At 42.0% G+C, this 15656-nt stretch overlaps 2 protein-coding genes across 3 annotated transcripts; one reads left to right on the top strand and one right to left on the bottom strand.

Moving 5' to 3' along the window:
- Positions 1-550: 550 nt before the first annotated feature.
- On the top strand, positions 551-6695 carry foxf1 (forkhead box F1). Its single transcript, XM_041933312.1, has 2 exons — positions 551-1842; positions 3122-6695. Exons 1-2 carry the CDS (start codon positions 864-866, stop codon positions 3283-3285), a joined length of 1143 nt encoding a protein of 380 aa, XP_041789246.1. The 5' UTR covers positions 551-863; the 3' UTR covers positions 3286-6695.
- On the bottom strand, positions 6483-14814 carry mthfsd (methenyltetrahydrofolate synthetase domain containing). 2 transcript variants are annotated; one of them, XM_041933300.1, is made up of 8 exons: positions 14680-14814; positions 14439-14542; positions 13439-13552; positions 12840-12953; positions 12625-12715; positions 10723-10835; positions 10127-10252; positions 6483-8522 (listed from the first exon to the last, which is right to left on the bottom strand). In XM_041933300.1, the coding sequence occupies exons 1-8, from the start codon at positions 14705-14707 to the stop codon at positions 7785-7787; spliced, it is 1428 nt and encodes a 475-aa protein (XP_041789234.1). In that variant the 5' UTR covers positions 14708-14814; the 3' UTR covers positions 6483-7784. The 2 variants fall into 2 exon arrangements, with proteins under 2 accessions (XP_041789234.1, XP_041789225.1); XM_041933291.1 differs by lacking the exon at positions 13439-13552 and adding an exon at positions 13272-13385.
- Positions 14815-15656: the final 842 nt, after the last annotated feature.

Raw genomic sequence — 15656 nt, 5'->3', positions numbered from 1 at the left:
AGGGGCATGCTCTCTGGTAAACGCTTTTCATGCACTAAAAATGTTTTATAAAATATTTCACAAGTTTAATAAGTATGGAGACGTGACCCATTTGCCGTGTTGGTGCATCAACTGGCCTGAAATGGAGAGACGCTGCTTGTACAGCAAGTTTGTGAATCTACACAGTTTATATCCCAGTATTCAGTGTTCAAATAAGAATAAAAATAAAATTAAGTCATATTAGACAACAAGGCAATGCAAGTCTGCATCTAAAGGCCCAAACCAGTCGAGTTACTATCACTATGTGATCGTGTAATATATTATCAGCCAGCCCGAGCCGCATCGTTCAATTCTATCATAAAATATTCTATAGTTTACTACAGGCTATATTGGAGATAAATTCCCTATTTCAATGTAAGGAAAGGGGAAAAACATTTCCCTGAAAAGTGAACGCACACAGATGTGCACTGCAGCCCACCACTAGAGTAGGAGGGAACTGGGCGGGTCCCAACATTAGGATGGCCAAGACATCCAGCTTCCAATGCGCTGATGGCAACAGATAAGTAAAAAGTGAGCTCCTCGGACGCACGACAACACACCAACTGAAGTGGAAAGCGGCTCCTGTTCTGCTCCTTATCCCATTTCGAACAAGGCGGTTCGGCTTCAGACTGCTGTAGGACTGAATCAGCGGGAACAAGTCAGAGTCAAGAAGACGCTCTCGCCTTTGGCTCGTGCGTTAAGTTTGCCGACAGTTTGACTTTTTTTCTTTTCTTTTTTTTACCTCTTTATGTCAGCGAATTAGTATCCAGTTTTTGCAGTGTTTGTCGGTGGAAAGGTGGACATCAACCATTTTCGTTCGTCATCTCGAAGACTAAATTTAACTAATGACGGCAGAGGTCCAGCAGCCCCCAGCGCAGACTCCTGCTCAGAGCAGCCCGATGTCGGCTCCGGAGAAGCCGCACGGACAGACGGCGGTGATGGAAACCGCCTCCTCCACTACGAAAACCAAAAAGACGAACGCAGGGATCCGCAGACCAGAGAAACCCCCGTATTCATACATAGCCCTAATAGTCATGGCTATCCAGAGCTCGCCAACCAAGCGCCTGACGCTCAGTGAAATCTACCAGTTCCTGCAGAGCCGTTTCCCGTTTTTCAGGGGCTCATACCAGGGATGGAAGAACTCCGTGCGTCACAACTTGTCCCTGAACGAATGCTTCATTAAGCTGCCCAAGGGCCTCGGCCGGCCAGGGAAGGGCCATTACTGGACTATCGACCCGGCTAGTGAGTTTATGTTCGAGGAAGGCTCCTTCAGAAGGAGACCCAGGGGTTTTAGGCGCAAGTGCCAGGCGCTGAAGCCCATGTACAGCATGATGAACGGCCTGGGATTCAACCACATCCCCGAGTCCTACAACTTCCAGGGGAGCGGCGGGGGCCTATCCTGTACGCCCAACAGCTTGCCTCTGGACAGCGGGATTGGGATGATGAATGGACACTTGGCAGGTAACATGGAGGGAATGGGTCTGTCCGGGCACACCATGTCACACCTGTCGACCAACAGTGGACATTCCTACATGGGAAGTTGTACAGGATCCACTGGGAGTGATTATCCCCACCACGACAATTCCGCCTCTCCACTGCTCACCAGCGGAGGAGTCATGGAGCCTCACCCGGTCTACTCGAGCTCAGCCTCGGCGTGGGCCCCGGCCCCCTCGGCCTCGCTGAATAACGGGGCCTCCTACATAAAGCAGCAGCCTCTGTCCCCCTGTAATCCAGGGGCAAACCCACTGCAGCCGAGCTTGCCCACACATTCACTAGACCAGTCGTACCTGCACCAGAACGGCCACAGTACTACAGATTTACAAGGTAAGATCAGTGGTACCATTTCACCTTTAACTGATCTCCTTCAAAACACTGCAGAAAACATGTGGAAAAGGTGAAATCACAGGAAGAAATATGATGCAGGGATATTTAATAAGCAGGCTACCAAAGCATTTAATTACTGGCGTGTCAAAATAATATTTTCTACGGTCAAGCCTGCTGCTTCACAGATTAAAACAACAGTTTCCCCAAACGTGGGCCTAATGGAAACACACACGGCCTCACATAACCTTGTTTAATTATCTCTGTAATTATTTTCCTGTCTCTAAACACCAGCTTATCTCTATCTTAGCTGCAAAGCGGAAGAAGAAAGCAAATGCTTTAAGTGCAACATGTGCAATATGGTGCAACTAAATGAAACCATGTATTTTCTCCTACGAAAATTACGCTTCGTCACTGTAGTGCTCCCAATTAAACAGAGCGCATTACTCCAAAATAAAATCAAGCGCGCAGGGGCGTTCGAACGCGCACGGGTTTTGTCTCTGGAAATGGTTATAAAGAAAGAGAGAGAGAGGCACGAGAGGGCAGGGACAGTCTGCCGGGACATCTTAGAGCCGTGCCAATCTCCGGACAAGAAAAACAAGCGCGGTGAGGGTCAGCCTGCCTCGCCCCAGGCCCCGAGTCCTCCGGGACTGGCGTGCAAGAGGGCCACTGTCAATTAGCCCTGCAAGCCCGCCTCCCTCTTTTGACAATCTTAATCGTGCTTGCTAAATGGACTGCGGGTCTTGGAGGAATACACACTTGTATGCCAGTGAAGAGAAACAGAGAGAAGCTCGATATCCGGCCTGCACAGATCAAATTAATTAGGCATGCAGGATTGCTCCTCAAATATAATAATATAATTATTGATTTTCGAGAGAATGTTCGGCTGTAGGGCCTCCTTTCTCAAAAAAAAAAAAAACAAAAAAACAAAAAAAACATAGCAGAGCAGGTGTGGAAAAACACAAGTATCAGGATAGACACTCGTTTATTTTAACAATTTACCATTATTATTATTATTAGTATTAGTATTAAATGTTAAAACGCCTTTTATTGCGAATGGATCCTGAAAATCAAAGTCAAGGTTATGGCTGCTCTAAGAGGAAACGTCTATCATGGATAATTGACAGTTAACAGTTACAACCTGCAGAAAGTATTTATATAAATGATGATTTTTCTATTTTAGATGTTTTTTCAGAGCTTTAACCCCATTCTTAGAAACGGTCAAACCTTGTGACATTACAGCTCGTCATTGGTTTAACCTGTGAAACACCTTTTTCCGCAGGTATTCCTCGGTACCATTCCCAGTCTCCGAGCATGTGCGACCGAAAGGAGTTCGTCTTCTCGTTCAACGCCATGACGTCCTCGGCGATGCACTCACCGAGCAGCAGCTCGTACTACCACCACCAACAGGTCGCCTACCAGGACATCAAGCCGTGCGTCATGTGATGCGTCCGCGGACAACGTGCAGGGCAGAGGACGGTGTCGCAGACTTGAGCCACGCAGCAGAGTGAAACGAGAACAAACGAGTAAAAAACCACTGAGAGACAGAGCAGAGCGGCCCGGCCCGGCCCGGCCCGGCTTGGCCCCGGAGACAGCTCACTGCTTCTATTAGAGCGGACTACTTATCTGTGCCGCGTGACACATCAGCGACAGAGACGCGGAGACAGGCCAATCACAAAGCAACCACGTAATAATAATATATAATAATAAAACCTTTTTCATGCCATCAACATCGAACGGCGGGGTAAAGACTGGCTGTATGAAACCCTGCTGCTGTTTGGTACTTAGTCCTGCAGAGCGGATGACTACCACTCCTCATCTTTGTTCATGTTTATTCTTCTTGTTAACGTAGGCCAATGTAAAAATGCACACGTCCATTTTCTCCGTCTAAACCTCTACTTTTTCTTTCCTTTGACAAATTAGACTGACGCTCTTTTCTCTTTTCTTTTTGGACTTTCATACCAACGTTGAATTTCGAAATGAACAACTATGGACATCGCATATATGTGTCCATACTGTGTAAAAATGAAGGCACTTTTTGAATAGCCTATAAGCGCAACCTTTTATTTATTCAGTAGGCCTACATATTTTAATTTCAGGCGAATTGGCCAAGGAGGTATATGCTTTATTGGCAATATTTGTCAGGACGCTTGATATTTGTTTTAAAATGAAAATTGAGGATATATTGTAAGCACTGTTATGTCGTTTGTGTTAGATATATGTAGACCTTTACTTTCAGCACTGTATACTTGTATATTGCTAGGAAAATTAGCAAGGGTCCATCAATGAGGGCTGATCTTTAGGCTATATTACAACAAATCCTTTGTAAGAAATAAAATATATCTGTTGGACTGTTTAAGTCCAAATCCACAAAAAACAAGGCTAATTTCGATTTCTTTATGCACCCAGAATTCATGGGGCTTTTTTGAGGGGGGGCACTGCAAACAGATTTCTCTGTAAATCTTAACTCTGCCAGCATTATTACACAATCAGCCCAAAATCAGGAAGGAAAAAATGCATAAAGGGTGAGGCAATATTCTAATAGTTAAACAGGATTCTCACATAAATGTATATGCTTGCAATTCATTCATCAATAAAACTAATAAGAAGGGTAAACTGACCTCACCTGGGATTAACCTGCAAAATATTTGGTGATACTGAAGCCAAAATCTTAAAACACAATCTGCATGTAAGGTCCACACTAGTACCACAGTAGCGCTGCATAAAATATTATAGAAATATCACAGTGGCGTCTTGTCTGTTTTCACCTGGCAGGAGCAGGTCAGGCCTGTTTGTGTAAACTGACATTAAATTAATAAATCCGATTTCCCCGAAAACCATTAATTAATTGATTATAGATTTTAAGTAAATGGTTTTAAACGTCACCCAAATGATGCCCTCTGTGTTAGAGCGTGAGCGTGAGCGTGTGCAATTAAGGCGCAAGAAATGAAGCGGGGAACTGATCTGTGTTGAGTTACAGGGTGAAAACCTGCAGCTCTGGTACATTTACAGCTGTCCTCTTCAGATACATTTAGTCCAAAGGATGTTTCTGCTGAATAGCTCAAGGGTTCAAAATGCAAAAAGTTTTTGACAAAGACTGGGCTTTAAGAAAATAAAAATCCCAAAATAACACAAAAAAAGATCATTGGGTTTGACATAAATTGTTGAGAAAAGATTTGTTTCTTCTCTTAAAAACACTCTTCCTTTCTTATATATTTCGGAAAAATCAACCTAAAAATGTATTACAGAGGCACGGCAGTAAGATCCAGTGAAACCTGCACCACTATTGAATAAATGAATGTCCTCTCACACCATGGAAATACCACAGCCACTGGCTATATTACAAAAGGCACATGAGTGAATTTTCCTAAATGCTCTTCACTGCATTCCTTGTTACTTGTTTATTACAGCAGTTGCAAAATTCTGAATATTTTGTTTTACCAGCTACTAAAGATATGAAATAATTTTTATTTAGTTTAGTCTGTGATGTTGAAAAAAATACCAGGTGCTCTTAACATAAAAAAACATGGAGGTCAATGGTCTATTTCCACACACTGCACACCTCTTGAAAGTTAAAGTAACCCAATGGTAATTCAAGATGTCTTAAGATGTGTTCATTTTATTTTGTAGCTAATGCTGTTGAGGCGTGTTTGCACACACACGTGTACTTCAGGCCGTAAGCACACTGTTTTACGACTTTGAAATCTCATAACATGACCACTGACTGAACCCCAGTAAAATGAGCATGCCATGGAGCACAGGGATGAGAAGGCTCAGCAGCAGAGGAGCAGCGCATTAACAAACTGATGACATTTGCTGAGCTTCAGCGCTCTGGCGGAGCTGAGGGAGTGAGATGGGACTTCACAGCTGTTACCTTACCAGGCCTGGATGACAGCTCCATAAAAAGCCAGAGGCCTGCTCTGTGCAGACAGACACGCTGTGTGCTTGTGTCTCAACACTATCGAGACTTCAGTGAAAACAGGACACTTGTGTGGTGCTGCAGACTGACAGGAGAGCAATCAGTTACCAGAGACGCAGAAACCTAACATCACAGGCACAGGGTGCAGGTTACTGGGTGCTTAAATCTGGATGAGTGCAGTGCGACTCGCTTTCACTTTGGGTTCATCTTTTGTTGAAACCAAACCAGCACTATTGTAGACAGATTCCCAGAACAAGGCAGCAATAGATTTTCACCCTAAATGACGCGTTACCCATCAAATAAACACTATGTGGCTGCATAATCCATAGTTCGCTCAAAATCACTGCTGTGACAGTTACAACAATTTTAAGTTTTACAACATTGACCATGAAATTATTTGTTTTGCATTAGTGTGAGATGCATCAGCCCCCTGAGTTTTGTCAAAATCCAATCAGTGGTCTGGGATGTCATGTTTAGGTTTAATTACTCTTCAGAAGAACAAGCCGTGTTATTTAAACGGAGAGTTTGAGGTACAGGCTTTGTTACAACTGGACTATAGCAATGTAGTTTTTTCAAAGTTTGCAAAATCATCTCCCAAAAGCGCATTCAGTGTCATTTCTGAAATGCTGCAAGACAATGTGAAGATGCAACATCCCTCAAATACTTAGGATACCTCACAATTTTGTTTAAAAACAAAAGACAGTAAGCCGGGAGTGCAGTCAAACGCTTTAGTAGAGAAAGTTATTATGTGTTCCAAACAGATGCATCAGCACTACAACACTTCATTCAGGCATTGCAGCGTATCTTCCTTACCTGACCACACAGAATACAATGAATATGTCACTTTTATTAATAAAACATACAAATATCACTGTTGAAATGTACAATGTCTATAAGCAAAACATTCTGAAAAAACCTAAGCAAGCAAAAAGCAAAAAGTACAGCTCCAACAAGGCTGCACAAGCCTCTGCGTCTGTTTTTTTTTTTTTTAATAAAATAGGTTTAGATGTTTAGAATAAGTAAGTCAAAATACACAGATAGGCAATGACACTGATGTTTAGAAAATACTTAAATCCAGGGTCACATTTAATATATTATATTACTGTAGCGTGTACAGAGTCTGTAATCAATGTGGCCAAACAACTTGCTAATATGTTTGCATGTGCTCTAAATTAGGTTGAAACTGCACAATATGCTCCAGATTTATGGCAGTTGATGTCAAATGGGCCACATCTATCTCACAAGATGGCAATGGAATAAAAAGAATCAGGTTTTTAGAGTCAGTCAAACATAACAAGTTTTGTGAAGATTGGATCAAATTTGTCGAAATAGCAAAAAATATGTTTTACATAAAACATTCAAATGGTGGAAAATCTGTGTGGTCGAACATTAGTGTGAATATGTAAATGTTAGACCAAGGAATTGATCATTTTTCTTCTAAGGCTTCATGGCTCAGGAGTCCTCAGGATTTCATGAATTGATTAAATGGCCACATGGTGGCGCTATCTGCAACAAAAACGAACCTGTTCTTCTTTGGCCCATGGCCTTAGTTCAGTGTTTCGGAATTAACCAACAGGCAGACAAACAGGTTTGAAAACGTGATCTTGTTGGAGGAGATAATACTGACGGCTGGAAATAAAATGTACTCTACTTGTAAAATTCACTCAACACTTATTCTAACAAAATACTGAATTACCCCAAAAACCACCTTCAAGGAAAGAAGGCTGTAGGGACACACAGACCAGGAGGTGTGTGTGAAGAAACAAGGCACACAGATAACTGGTTAAGTTCTGTGAAGTGTTTAAATCACTGTTCTAGTGCAATGCTTTATGATGCTGAAGTTCAGCCATTGCATATTTCAAATATTCTGTTAAGCTTATTAGTAATTGAGGTCAACCTATAAATCCAGAAATATTAAAAAAAACAAACTAACTAAACCTTCTTAAGGCGTTTCACGTCATGTATGATATGATAGATCTATCTATCTTAAGGCGTTTCACGTCATGTAGCGTTTTGCCTGCTGCTGTTACTGCTCAGTCATTTCATTGCTGTCACTCTTAGTATCTGGTACTGTTTTAGTTTTCGGAGCCGCTGGTGGTCTCGGCCTCCTATTGGACTGTCCGGACCTCTTGCCTCCCCGCTGGCTCTTGGCCAGCTCAGCCTGCAGACTGTGACCATTCAGGCTGAGATCCTGCAGAGCCGCCAGGGCCTGCTCTGCAGTCTGTGGGTCGCTGTAGTCCAGGAAGGCCCTGTGTTGAGCTCCCTGCCAGGTGAGCCTGAGCGGGGCGGCCTCCCTCTCTCTGAGGGCAGTTTTCAGCTCACTGACTCGCAGGCCAGCAGGGATACCGCCCAGGTACACTGTGGTCACACTCAGAGGGAGCTTACGCTGAGACATGACTTCACTTCCACCCTCCTCTGGGCCCTTCTCCTTCACATTCCCTCCTCTTCTTCCCTTTCCTCTCTCATTGATTTCTCCCTCTTTACCTCCACCTACATCTCCTCTTCTTTCTTTCCTCACTCTAGCTGGGCGCTGTCTGGCTTCCTGTTCTGACTGCGCTCTTCTATCCTGTCTGGATTCTCCCTCGGGACCCTGCTGCGTGCTCTGTCTTGGCCTCTGTCTGGTTTGTCTTCTGGGCTGAGCAGTCTGCACACCGGGCTCTGCTGCAACAGGCGCGGCCCCCAGTGTTACATCCTTTCCAGCCTGCTCCTCCTGAGCACGCAGCTTCTTCAGGATGGGGATCCTCTCCAGCTTTTCTGTGTCCAGCTGAAGACACAAAACTGGACAGGCTCAGTAAGGCTCAAAGGGAAGGGACGCTCACACACAGCAAAGAGCCCTGCTCTGAGCCAATGCCCGTACCTACCAATGAATTCAAGTCACAACAAAGCGAAAGCTGACAAATTAATTAGTGTTATTCCATCCTGCTCACAGCCCATGCTATAGCAATAACTATCTTTATAGCAGCAGGACATTTCACTTCCCAAGCAGTTAAAAATAAAGACTGCTCTCTTGATTTGTTGGGCCTTTAAGTGTCTTGGCAGCCTTTGATGCTGACCAGTCCTGTAAAGGATATACGGGGCTATTGTTTTTACACTGGCCTGTTTGACCCGTCGTTCCCCTGCCCCTGCAGAGCCAAGCTGGCTGGGCAGAGGAGCCTTTGATGATCAGACATGCCCTTCCTGCCAGTGAGGTCACTGGGTCCTGTTTACTTACAAGCATGTCTTAAGGAACCCAGAGGTTACACTCAGACCCTGCACATGCTAAGAATAATGTCCCTATCACGTCTAATTAAAGACAAATTATCAGGTGGAAAAACACAACACATCTCTCTGCTGGTGTCAGTAAATCAGAAGCAGTTTAAGGTCCAGATTCACATTCTAATATATACAGAAGATAAAGTGTGTTTTTAAAATTATACACACACAGAGAATTACTTTGTTTTCTTGGGCCCCAGTGTTTTCCAGTTTTGCAGCTGTTTACACCTGGGAGTTATGTGTCGTAGAAGAGAGAATTATTATAGCACAGAGAAATTAACTATACTGAGAAGCAGCATGAATAGTAGAGTCCTCTGGTGAAGTGTGGTGTCATTACATGTCCACCAGAGGGCAGTGTTTCTGGGCAGAGAGGCTCAGGATTTTGTTTGGGACTCTGGACAGAGCCTCTCCGTACAATACAGTGAGCTAATATCTGTTCCACTGAAAGAGTCATGAAGATCTGTAGTCAGATTAGGTGTACAAGAAGCATAAGTTTTTGTTAAACAAAGTGTTTAACAAAAATTGTGCTTGTTACACTAAACTTTATGCATAATGTCCCACAGACAAGACAATTTATTTGTATGTGTTTTTAAAGGTTTTGAATCTGTAAAGATGGTTTTATTTTTACGTCACCCTTTATCTCAACAACGGATTAAACAAGTTGAATCATATTATGTATGTAAAATGCTTATTTACTCAGTCTGAAGGAGACCCCCTTGCCTCCATGTTTCTCATTACATTTATACAACATCTTAAAAGACCAGTGTGTAAGATTTAGGGGGGTCTGTTGGCAGAATATGGAATATGATACTCATAAGCATGTTTTCATTAGAGTACAATCACCTGAAAATAAGAATCGTTGTGTTTTTGTTACCTTAGAATGAGCTTTTTATACTACAGAGGGAGAGGTCCTCCGCCATGTTGCCCCGCCATGTTTCTACAGTGGCCCAGAGTGGACAAATCAAACACTGGCTCTAGAGGGCACCTTGGATGTTTTTCAATACAATATTTGTAAAATCACATAGAATCACCAGAAATAAAAGTCTGGCACTCTCTCGCTCTGTGTTGGACTTACTGTAAGACTACATACAGCAAAGGCAAGTCCTTTCAGTTTACCTTAGTCCAGATGATTCCTTGTGGTTTGGGGAGCTGGCATTTAGTTTGAATAACTCTGGTGGGTGTGAGGATGTAGTCCACCGTCAGGTCATGACTTTCTATTAACTCCTCTGGAATATCCACCACCTGAAAGCAACAAATACCCCAATTAGCACCCAAATAACACGTTATTCATTAATCATGTGGGGGGTTTTTTTGTTTGTTTTTTACAATTTTAAGAGAGAGGAAAATTATGTGCTTCAAACAAATTGTCAAGTTAAAATTACTTCTAAAATATGTGCGTACCCACACAAGCGCAAGTTGAAGTTTGGATTTCTTGTCAGGCATTCGCCATTATTTATGACATTTTACACACTACACGGTAAACTGATGAATTGAAAAAATACTAAAAAGAGATAAAAGGATAAATTTATCTCTCTGCTGTGGATGTAGCAAGCAGCACTTGACAAGTGACAATTCTATGGTGTTCAACAGGTTTTTACTTGATAAAGTGACTCAAAGTGCAAATAACTTTTATTAAACAATAATTTCACCTGCGCTGGACAAGATAAAAGAAAGTTCCATGAAGAAAATAAGATGATGATGGAATAACTAACCTGGCAGTCATGGACAACAGTAACCACCACAGTGGACTCATCCACAGCTCCCATTGAGGCCATCATGCCATACTCCATGTCAGCATAGCCCTCTCCTTTCCCAATCCGAAAGCCTACAGGAGAACACAGGACCAAAAGAATATCTTTAAAGGCAGGTTTTGCTTTATGCTTCCTTGCTTAAACTATCTCACAGATCCAGCATCTGCATCACATTCAGCTTTTTGTAAAAACACTCTGAAGCAGAGGTTTTAATCTAAAAACCGTACTGAATTATTATACATGTACATGCATGTTGAGGGCGGCTGTAGTAATGTTTTCAATTCATAAAAACAAGCTAATTAAATGTAGACTGACGGGGACATGGACGAGCCCTGTGCAACAAAGGCTTTATGAGAACCATGTGGCCCTGCACACTTAGAGCCATTTGGAAATGTATGCATTCTGGTAAACATGTCTGTTACACCGCAGCACCGCATCGGTTATCTCCGGCACTTTGAAACGAGGGTCAAAATGCATTGTGAGTGATGGGACAATTTACATGGAGGGCAGAACACGGAACAAGGAGCGAAATGGATCTGATTATGCTCATCTGCCCCCATTCTCATTTCTGTTCCTCTTCAGATCTCTCTGACAGGATGTCCTGGTGCCTCAGAGGGCTCGAAACACATCACAACACAATATTTAATATGACTTTTGTCACATGACATGTCCTTTCAGTCTCCTGTCATGTTCCACAGTGTAATTAACCACCCCTGTAAGATATAACTTGTAATCTTCAAAGTACTGCTGCAGCAGAGTCTGATGTTCATTACACTGCACAACACATAAAAACAGGGTAGAACGACGCTGGTTTTGCTGCTCATACAGAGTCTTACCAGTCATTAGTACTTAAACTGAAATAAATAATTTCGAAGTTCTCTAAATCAGCAACAACTCAGGCCACACACACGCTTCAACTGCTGTTTATGTGATATACTGTATTTTATTGTCCGTACAGTGAAATTGGTCTTTTTTGTTTAAGATATCTTATTGAGGTGTGTGGTGCAGTTGCCAACTATTACAAATAAGATACGCACACTGTTTTTTTGTTTTTTTGCTTTGCAATAATAAAGAAACAGAAAAAAATAACTTTGAAATAACAAGAAGTATTTTCTAACAAGGGGACATAACTGAACCTATAATTAAAACAAACTGAATTTTGTTTCAGACAAGAGACTGAAACAAACAAGCCAACAGAGAGGGACAGTAGATGCACTCTCTCTGACACACACGCGCACACACGCGCACACACACACACACACACACACACACACACACACATATATATATATATATACAATGTCTCAAAACCTGGTTAAATTGTAAAATGATTATCCCACCCTCTCATCCCGACAAACAAGAACCCAGAGGCCCTAAAGGGAACAGTGTTTAAAATGAGGCTTGGTAAATTTTCCCTCCAGATGTTGAATCAGTCATCTAACCCTCTCCACCTCCAGCATGTTTACAAGGTCAGCGAGCAGCATTTTAACATTAGGTACGTCATTCCCTTCCACAGCATTATATACACTTCTTAGCAAACATGAGACAGAACTTAAGAAGGTAAGTGAGCTGATGAGAGACCACTCATTGACTCAGATCAATTAAAAAAAGAATGGCTGGGGGGTCTGGTTTTACTTGTCGTGCAAGTATTTTAGAAATAGTATTAAAAACATTTATCCACTATACAGTTCAATGTTAATCTACCATATTTATAAAACACCATTGAGCTCCATAAATAAACAGATACTGTACATTATTATTAGGCATATCTTTATACTAACTGATCATCTCTTAGTGGAGCAAATGTGCAGTATCTTTAGGCCCCCAGTATTTAACTAGGTGAAAGTGCCAACTAACAGTTACCTTTCTCTGACACCGCCACAGAGCCGACCACCACCAGGTCTACCTTCACCTTCGCATCCAGGCCGACGGGCACGCTGAAGTCTTTCACACCCTGAAGGAGGAGGTTCAGAAGACAGCGAGGGAAGAAAACATAAGAATAGGTTAAATATGAATCATAATGGAATCCTGGGTGAAAATGATCATTAAAGTCAAGAGAACAATCAGCAAGTCCGAACCTGCGAGGAGGAACATATGCGTAGCTGTTCTTTGCTGGCCCCTTGGGGAGGAGTAATATTATTGAAAAGGCCGGTGCGAAGACGAGGAGTTGGGACCAATAAAGTTTTCCGCGCCTGCAAACATAACCCCAAACATTATCCACCAGACTTTTATGGTTATAATTAGTTAATATTATGTACATTCAAATTCAGCAGTAAAGCAATGATGTGCTTAAAGTAAGGACTGAATACAGAAACTTATAACCTTATTAAGCAGCTTATTGAGTCTAATAGAGGATGTGTAATGCTTGCTGAAAAATTCAGAATTTCTATCACTGTTTCTAATTTAAACTGCTATATGCACATTATTTAAACAGATTAAACAGTAAATATATTCCTGTGATACAGCCTGAGGCTCTCTTCTTGGTGTTTTTCTCCACAGTGCAGTGCTACCTGTAGCACTGCCAGGCGGGCACCCTCCAGAGGTTTATCAGGATCCACCTTCACCTCAGCTGTGTGTGTGAACACCTGCAGCTCAGACACCCTGCCACAGGCTGTGAAAGCACCCTGGTTGAGAGGAGAGGGGGGGCATAAGGGCTTTTTCCAACAAGTCAACTTACTTCAAGAGTGACAAAGCGTGCCTGCTGCTGGGGTCTGTCTGGGTTTACTTTGACTGTCTGGCTGGACTTGAACTCCTGCAGGTCTGCAAGCCTGTTGCATGCTTGAACCGCACCCTGGCCAGTGAGTACACAGCAAAAGAGACGCAAGATGCACAGGACAGGACAGCCGGTAATCATTCAAAATAGAGCTGCAATGATTCATTTTTTAAGAAAGTTGAGTTGTGAACAGAATAAGACGTTTGAGGACTTCATCTTGGGTTTTGGGAAACACTGGAAACTCAATTTTCTGACATTTTATAGACCAAACAACTAATCGATTAATTAACAGTGAAAATGATCATTAGTTACAGCCCTCATTTAAAATTTGAGAATGTCCATTCAGTCAGCTTGCTGTGTAAATCTGACACCCTGGTGTCAGTATTGAAGCAATGATTTACCTTCCTCTATCAGTTAGTAGAGACTGTCAGTGTTTACTATAGTAATTTACATACCCAGACAGGAAGAGATTACTTTGCTCTAGAAATTATATATTTGTTTGAATGAGAAAAACCAAGCTCTGTAAGACAGCCTGCATGCTTTGCTTTATGGAAAGGCAGAATATCAAAGCAGATCACCAGACTTCTTCTGCTGATTTTAAACTACCAACCGTGCCCTCCACAAACTGCACCATTAATAAATGAGAGATAGTTTTGTAGCTGGCCTTAAAATAATTAGTCTGTTTCATGATCCTGTTTGTTCTCATATTTGTAACACACTCTCAGCGTTGCCATTGGCCTGTGTGCACGTGGCCCTCATGCAAAAGCACTTAACGAGCAAGAGTGAGGAGATAAAACTCAAATGAATGAAAAAGCGGATAACTGATGGAGCCTAAGCAACAGACCTCCATAACCATGTCGACAAAGTATATATAACAGTGGACATGGCAGTTTATTTCAGTTGGATCACACACACACACACACACACACACACACGGTGTTGGTCCTGCATGGCTTTAACCTACCTTGAAGTTTGGGATTCTGTTGTGAACAGGCCTCGGGAAGTTGGCCAGGTTCTTCTCCTCGATGTAGTCCCAAACTTTCTGACGAATGTCCCACTTCGACGCTCCTGCACAGAAAACAAGGGAAGACTTCATGACAAAGTGAAACGAGTCGAGGCAGCGAGATGTTTACCACCGCTCCACACTGGCGAGCATCGACGCTCATTTTTAACGACAGAACAAGAGTGACGAACATTTAACCTACCGGGTTTTATGACTATAGCAGGCTCCATTGTGTTTCTAGTGAAATAAATGATCTTTTCTCGGTGAAACTACACGCAGTCAAAGCCTACACGTGAGCTCTGTAACGTAATACTGTAGGAACAGCTGCTTGTCAGTGTTTATCATTGCTACGGTGGCGCAGGAAGGTCAATCTGAACCAAACGACTAACCGGAAGCGGTAAACTGTAAAAGGCTGCAGTTGATAAGCTGTAACATACTGCGTTACAGCACAGCTCGAAAATAGCTGCACATTATGTGAGTATTTTATTTTTCTTTCGTTCTTTCTTTCTTTTTTTTACTACTCTTCCGTTTTCTAACAGATAATAAACAAGTTTATTTGTTGATCCAAAGTACCTTAGATTGGACAGAAAAAGACGATAAAAGACAGACATGGCTATATAAAGAGACACATCTTGTGACTTTAAAAAGAAGAAAATTAGATTAAAAGTTAAGATTGAATTGAGGCCTCCTTGTAGCGTAAACATATTCAAGCATCTACTCATAAAATATGGTTTTTTTTTTTGCTTTAGACCTTCCCAGATGTGCAAAGAATACATAATAATGATAATAATAACAGTAATAAAATGTATTTATTTTGCACAATTCGTCCATAAAATGCAACACAGAGTACTTTACATAAACACAAATAAAAATAACACGTGTGATAAAACAATAAAAACAAGAGAAAATAAAGCAAAATAAAATTAAGTAGATTTAAGGGGAACTTCTTATCTACTGGGTCTTTTTTTGAGTTCCTTGCTGAAGTTACCAAGAAGAAACTTATACGGAATAAAATCTCACTCCGTTATCTCACTTTAGATTATTTTGCTGAAAGCACAGTCAAACTTTAAAAGTACAGTTGCGACTGCAGGACTTGTGATCTTTATTTGCAGTATGTTTTAACATTACTACTTAAATAAAGGAGTTGAATACATTTTCTAGTGGTGCTCAAGCACCTGT

The sequence above is a fragment of the Chelmon rostratus genome, chromosome 1, assembly GCF_017976325.1.
Source record: "Chelmon rostratus isolate fCheRos1 chromosome 1, fCheRos1.pri, whole genome shotgun sequence".
In the NCBI taxonomy this organism is placed as follows: Eukaryota; Metazoa; Chordata; class Actinopteri; order Chaetodontiformes; family Chaetodontidae; genus Chelmon; species Chelmon rostratus.
Note: the sequence above shows the minus strand (reverse complement) of the source record. Positions and strands in the feature narration are given on the sequence as shown.

Coding starts and splice junctions, on each gene's coding strand:
- mthfsd (XM_041933300.1), bottom strand. CDS start 14,707: ATGGAGCCTGCTATAGTCATAAAACCCG. Junction 14,543..14,679: donor TGCTATAGTCATAAAACCCG/GTAGGTTAAATG, acceptor TTTTCTGTGCAG/GAGCGTCGAAGTGGGACATT. Junction 13,553..14,438: donor ACAGAATCCCAAACTTCAAG/GTAGGTTAAAGC, acceptor CTCACTGGCCAG/GGTGCGGTTCAAGCATGCAA.
- foxf1 (XM_041933312.1), top strand. CDS start 864: ATGACGGCAGAGGTCCAGCAGCCCCCAGCGCAGACTCCTGCTCAGAGC. Junction 1,843..3,121: donor CAGTACTACAGATTTACAAG/GTAAGATCAGTG, acceptor CTTTTTCCGCAG/GTATTCCTCGGTACCATTCC.